Raw genomic sequence first — 6,384 nt, 5'->3', positions numbered from 1 at the left:
GGCTGGGAGGAATCTGCCCCGACCTGCCGAGGGAACCCTGCGTGCCCTGGCACTGCTGGGAACGCTCCTCCTCTAGGCTTTGGTAGCCCTCGCTGTGCAGGTAGGCATCGTCCCACCTCCCTTGGGCTTCTGGCAGCAAAGCCTGGTGGTCACGTTCTGCTCCAGGGCTGGTGGCTCTTCCTCTGAGGTTGGCTGAAGTGATGGTCATTTGTCACAACAACCACCTCTAGCAGGCAGAGGGTTGACAGTGACTCAACTTGGCTCTTGAGAGACCCCCCCACCTCGGGTACTGTGTCCAGCTGAGGCCCCCAGGTTAAAAAAAGACATGGATCTGCTTGAGCTGGTCCAGAGGAGGGCCATCAAGATGATTTGGGGGTCAGAGCACCTACCTCCTGAGGGCAGGCTGAGAGAGTTGGGGTTGTTCAACCTGGAGAAGTCTCTGGGGAGACTTTATGCTATAAGGTCTTCTGTTACTCAGAGGGAGCCTACAGGAAAAATGAGGAGGGGCTCCTTATCAGACAGTGGAATGATAGGATGAGGGGTAGCAGTTTTAAACTGAAAGAGGGTAGATTTTGATTAGATACAAGGAAGAAATCCTTCCCTGTGAGGGTGGTGACACACTGGAACAGGTTGCCCAAACAGTTTGTGGATGCCCCCTCCCTGGAAGTGCTTAAGGCCAGGTTGGGTGGGGCTTTGAGCAACATGGCCTGGTGGAAAGTGTCCCTGCCCATGGCAGGGGGTTGGACTAGATGACCTTGAAAGGTCCTTGCAACCCAGAAGATTCTGTGGTTCCACAGTTCTATGACTCCACTGTGGAGCTGTGGTGTCCATGAGAGGGCAAGACAGGCCTGTGTTCCTACCAGCAGAAGCAGAGTGGGTAGTCCAGACACCAAACTGCTGCCTGATGTGTTTTGAGGTGCCTCAGCACAGCATTTGGGAACCCCTGGGACCCAAGATGTGGCTTTGCAGCACTGTGGGTGTCGAGGGAGCTGCATGATCTTGTGTCCCAGCAGCTCCTGGGTGCTGTGGCTCACTCAGACCACCTAGGACAGAGCCTCTGAAAACACTCCCAGTCATATAACTGCAAATTAAGGACAGGAACACTTAAAATGACTGTATTTTTGAAATTTTAATTTATTTTTTTATGTCAGCAGCACACTAACTGGGGACTGGAAAGCAGAGGTTAAGCAGGAGCTTCTGACAACCCCCCCTGAGCCCACCTGAGGCTTTCCCATTCACCACCTTCCCCATCCCATTAAGCAGCAGCCGCAGCTTTGCCGTTGTCAGTGGGCTTAATCCTGCTCCTGGCAGATGTCCTAAATAATGCTTCCCAGGTCTCCCCAGCACGAGACAAAGCTCAGGGCCTTACAAGGACATGGCACGTTGGGGAAGGATTTTTCAGAGGGTGGTCAGAAGAGCAGCATCATTTCATCCGATTCCGACTTCTTCAAGCCTGTCCCGATTTGGAAGTGGGAAGATTGGATCAGAGGCAGTAAATCTCCTGACAGCAGAGGAAGAGGGGTTGCTGTTCTTTCTTTTCAAGTCAGCCTGGTAATGGGACTTGGCAGGGATCTGCAAGGACGTTGCTGACCCTGCGTGGTCTTCCTTTGTGTGGGGCCTGCAAGAGGTGGCTGTGCTGCTCCCCAAAGGGGACCTCCTGAGCTTCCTGCTGTCTTCCCCTCGGGCCACAGAGGGGAGGAAGGAGCACATCCGTGCAAGAGCTAAGCTGGAGCTCCCTTCTCTACCTGTCCAGCACCACCCCTTTGGCACCCTGATCCTCTGTTGCTGCTGTGGTGGCAGTTGGTCTGTCCCCGTTGTCTGACCCTGCTGTGCTGGTGGTGGCAGGCTGGGGAAGAGGCTGTTGTGAAAAGCCATGAAACTGGGTGGTTTTCCACCTGCCTGCAAACACACTCACCTTGAGATAAGAGAGGTGACATGAGAAGGATGGTGCTGTGGAGAGCTTTGGAACAGCTCCTGCAGAGCTCTTGGAAACACTAGTTGTTTTTTTTGGGGGGGTTGTTGGGTCACTCTGCCCGTGCTGCTGGCTGTGTGATCTCAAGGCAAGACATTTAATCTCTTCTTTTCCCTTGTCAGTTAAGCTGGAAGCATCCAGCCCAACTTGACAGTGAATGGTGGGGATTAGTGAGTTTGTTTGCTGGCTGCTGGAGAAATCTAAAGCATGAAATTAGTGTTTACAAGGCGTTTGCTGCAGCTTAGCAAAGAAAGAAGCATCTTTCATCATCCCCAGCTCTGCAGCCTCCTCAGGGGAGGTTCTTGGCACTTGGGGGTGAGGAGGATGAGGGAGCATGGCACGTGCCTTTGGAGTGCTGAGAGAAGTGGAGGGAAACAGGAGATGAGAGCCCTGAGGTAGGAATGCTGCTTTGTGCCCCCAGAGCCACGGGTTTGGTTACAGATCCCATTTGTTCCTCCCCCTGTGCTGCTGGCGAGACCTGGGAAGCTGAAGGGCTTATTATTCAGCAGTGCCCTCAAAGTGCTCATGATTTCTCTTGGAGGAATCCAGGAATTTGCTCTGGTTTGAGCTGTGCAGCACATCCCTTCCCCCTTCCCTGGGTCCGCTGTGCTGCCTGGCAGCTGCTCTAAACCCCAGAGTGCTTCGTGGCTCTGGATGCATCTAATTAGGTAAGAGCTTGGGATGTTATTTGCACAGAAATATTCCTCCAGGACACGCTCCAAGGCTGGGGTTTGCTGACTCAAGATGGTGGTTCAACAGGGAGAGTCAGAGTCTTGCCTCTGCTTCCATCCCGTGGACTTGGGTGTTGTCAGGAGAGGAGCCTGAGCAGAGCTGGGTGAAAGGAGGCTGAGATCAGGGCAAAAAAATAACTTCCCCTGAGCCTGTGAGGCTGTGCTGCTTGTGTGTTGGCACAGAGAACGTGCCCAGAGCCACAGGGGTGCCACGTGAGAGAGCAGCCTGTGGGAATGCTCCTGTTTGGAGTGATGGAGAGCAGCATGGTCCTGCTTGGCTTGTGTGGAGAGGGAGCTGGAAAATGCAGCAGCAGAGAGGAACAGAATCAGCTGTGATCCCTGGGGCCTCATCCTCATCTCGGATAAAAGCTGAGAGTCTGCAGTCCTGCATTAGTGGAAAAAATCTATTCCCTTGCTGCTTGGTAGCTCCACTGTTAGTCACCTCTCGACCTTCACGTCCTCTCTGCTGGCATCTGTTTGCTCAGGCAGATTTGCCTTGGTTTCCCCAAATGCCTTGGAGCAGGGTGGATGTGGAGTTTTATCTGTCAAAAAATGCTCTCCCAGCCCAAGCCACCGAGGGGGGTCTTTGAGTTTCCAGCTGCACCACTCCCATGAAAAGTGAGGGCATTCCAAATGAAGGTCAGGAATGTTCAGAGGGCAGTTGATACATCAGCTTTGCTGTCATTCTCCTGCCTTCTCAAGCTAGGATTTTCTTGAAAAGGTAAAAAAAACCCATGCGGTAAGGTTAAAAAAAGAAAAAAAACTTATTTATGGGGGAAAAAAAAACATCTCCCAGTGGATACCAGTCATAAAGACAAAAAAGGCACTTTCACATCAAAGGCTGAAGCCTTTTCTAGGTTGCCCTGCACCATCAGGGATGCAGGAAAAGGCAAGAAAATCCAAAGAAGAGGGGCTCCTGCAGCTCCTCTCCACGGGCATGCAGCTGAGGATTTGTTGTCTTGCATGATGCCAGCGTAGCCCCTTTGGGGTGGGGCACACACAACCCCCCCAGCTAACCTGAGTTGTGTTTCTGGGTCAGTCGCCCGAGTTTTGGCACCTCTCTCTTGGGCCACTGGAGCCTAAAACTGACCCTAAATGTCCCTGGGCTGTGGAGCCAGCTGCCAGGCACGCCGAGCTGCTGAGTGAGGTGGTTTTGGTGACAGATGTGAGATCCTTGGCAGGAAGGGGCTGTGATCAGTTTAGCTGTGATGCTGTTTTCACACGTTATAACCACACCGAAGGCATAACTAACTCCTTCCTCTAGTTCTCCCCCTCTGCTGAAAAGCTGCTTTCATCTTCTGCTCCTCTAAGGGAGGCAGCTGGTTGATGGGATCTCCTGGAGGGATCCAGGGGAGCAGGTGAAATGCCACAATGTGCCTGGGTTGGTCACTGCTGGGGCTCCTCTCTGCACCCCAAGTGCCTTGTGTTCAGGCAAGCTGCCTTGCTGTGAAGACCACCCATAGCAGACAAGGACAGAGGTGCAGTTTAAGACCTTCTGTGTCACCCCAAATCCTGGGCTGCCCTCAGATCCCTCCTGCTGGTGCAGGGAGGTCTGTCTGAGGACCCCCACAGGAGGGAGAGCTCTAGGGCAGGCGGCTCTCTCTTGAGGGATCTGCCTCTCCCTCCTCCTCCTCCTCCTGCTGGCCCTGGAGGGGCAATTTTGGGATGGTGGGGTGCACCCTTCAGTGCAGTGGTGGAGGGTGCTGGTCAGAACGTGGCCCTGGGGACTCTGCAGCCTTTAATTGTGAGAGCAGAAGCCGTGGGTAACGAGAGAAGAGAATGACATTTTAATTTCCTGGTCACCACCCCTTTGGGACTTGCTTTCTTTTTTTAATTGCCATTTCCCTTGGATTTCTTTGTCCCTTAACAACCCCAAACCTGCTTTGCCAAAGAGTTTTTTTTCATCAAGGGTGTTAAATCTTGACTTGCTGTCCCAAAAACCTGCGTGTGGTGGCATTGGGGCAATTTTCTACACCTCACTTGTCTCTTTTTTTTGTGCTTTTTCATTTCAGAGACTTTGATTCTCTCTCCAAGGATGATATCTATGAGAACAACCGCCTGGTAAGTCCCCAGTGTGCAGCACACAGGAGGAAGAAGGGACATGAGAGTGACTCCATGGGAGGTCACAGAGTGTGGGAGGACTTGGTGAGGATGGTGAGGGTGTAAGAAAAATCTGTGCTTTTAAGTACCAGGCAGGAGCTTCTCTGGAACATAAGGGATCTACACCACCGCTTCCAGCCTGTACTGGAGAGAAGATAAGATAGTTATCCTGATAGTTGCCAAGACAACATCTCAGGTGAAGATTAAAACCATCTTCTTGACCCCAGCTGTTCCAGACTTGCAGGCAGTGGAAGCAGGAAGCTAGTTTTACTCCAGGCATAAGCAGGGAGGAAGGTCATGCTGCACGTAGGCTGGTCTGCAGTGCTCCCATCCTGCTTGGGATAGCTGGAGCCAACAGGAGAAGCAGGCAGGGGGGACTTGTCCAGCCCAAAGGGGACTAAGTGTAGGACAGAGCAGCAATAGCTTTGAGTTTTTTGCTGAAAGACCTAATTGCTGCAGGCTCTGACTGATAATCTGGCCATCACCTCTCCAAAATGAGTTGAGCTAGGTCATTTTTGGGATTAGGGCTCTCCAGCTGGGTCCTGGCCATGCCCTTTCCCAGACCAGTTGGCCCCTTTCAGCCTTTAGCAACTGTCTTTTCCCATTTGGGAGCAACACCTTTCTTGTCCCTAAGCCCAGCTTAGGGGTCTCCTTGCACCCTGCTGCTCACAGCCTTGTGTTCAGCCAGGCCCAGTCTTGAGAACCATCCAGGCTGAGCAGAGCTGGGTGTCCACAGTGGGCATTTCACACCCCAATTACTGCAAATACCCATTTTCCTTTATTTCTCCAGTCCTTGTCTTTAAACCCCACACCCTGCACAGCATCTCGTGCCCCAGAGACCGGGCACCTTCTGTCTTCACCCACACCCTGCAGCTGGTACCTCACCACTCAGTGCCCACACCACTCTCATCCACTCCTGCCTCATTTTCTCTCCAGTCCCTGCCATAGTCTTGCATCCCCCCTCCCTTGGAGATCCACAGGGGCACAGGCAGGTGTCATGACTTGGAGGAAAAGGCAGCTGCAGCATTTTCTTTTCGTTTCCTAGCTTCTGATGCCACCTTTCCAGTCCAGCAGTGTGTCTGGGAGCTCTGTCTGACAAGGACACGCTTCCTACTTCACCTTCCCCAGGGGCTTTCCAGCTTGATTCCTGTTATTTTTCCAGAGAGCATCAAATCCATAACACCTCTCTCTGCTCTTCCTGCAGGCTTTTGAGCTGGCAGAACGGGAGCTGGGCATCCCAGCCCTGCTAGATCCTCATGACATGGTCTCCATGCCAGTCCCCGACTGCCTCAGCGTCATGACCTACGTGTCTCAGTATTACAACCACTTCAACAACCCCAGCCAAGGTGAGTGTCCTCCCACTCCTCTGCCTCCCAGTTTGCCCCTGCTGGAGGATAGGAAAACCAGCATTACCCTGGGTTTGCTCCTTCTGTGTGTGATTGTGGGGAAGGGGAGCAGGTAGTCCCTCTCCTGGATTTGCTGGTGCCAGTGAGGAAGGCCTGGAATGAGGGTGAGGTTTCACAAAGCATGGAGTGTTTTAACAGCTCAGGATGCCAAGAGGAATGCCTCATTTCTCCTCCC

General features: G+C 52.7%; 1 protein-coding gene across 1 annotated transcript in view; it reads left to right on the top strand.

Moving 5' to 3' along the window:
* Positions 1 to 4,715: 4,715 nt before the first annotated feature.
* The window catches only part of MICALL1 (MICAL-like 1), a gene marked incomplete at its 5' end in the record, with an annotated part of 11,509 nt that continues 9,840 nt past the window's right edge, over positions 4,716 to 6,384 (top strand). Inside the window, 2 exon segments of the mRNA XM_008935197.1 lie at positions 4,716 to 4,764; positions 6,008 to 6,149. Of these exon segments, the coding sequence (XP_008933445.1) occupies positions 4,716 to 4,764; positions 6,008 to 6,149 (191 nt within the window).

This window comes from Merops nubicus, unplaced genomic scaffold (genome assembly GCF_000691845.1).
Source record: "Merops nubicus isolate BGI_N331 unplaced genomic scaffold, ASM69184v1 scaffold2002, whole genome shotgun sequence".
Taxonomy (NCBI): Eukaryota; Metazoa; Chordata; class Aves; order Coraciiformes; family Meropidae; genus Merops; species Merops nubicus.
Note: the sequence above shows the minus strand (reverse complement) of the source record. Positions and strands in the feature narration are given on the sequence as shown.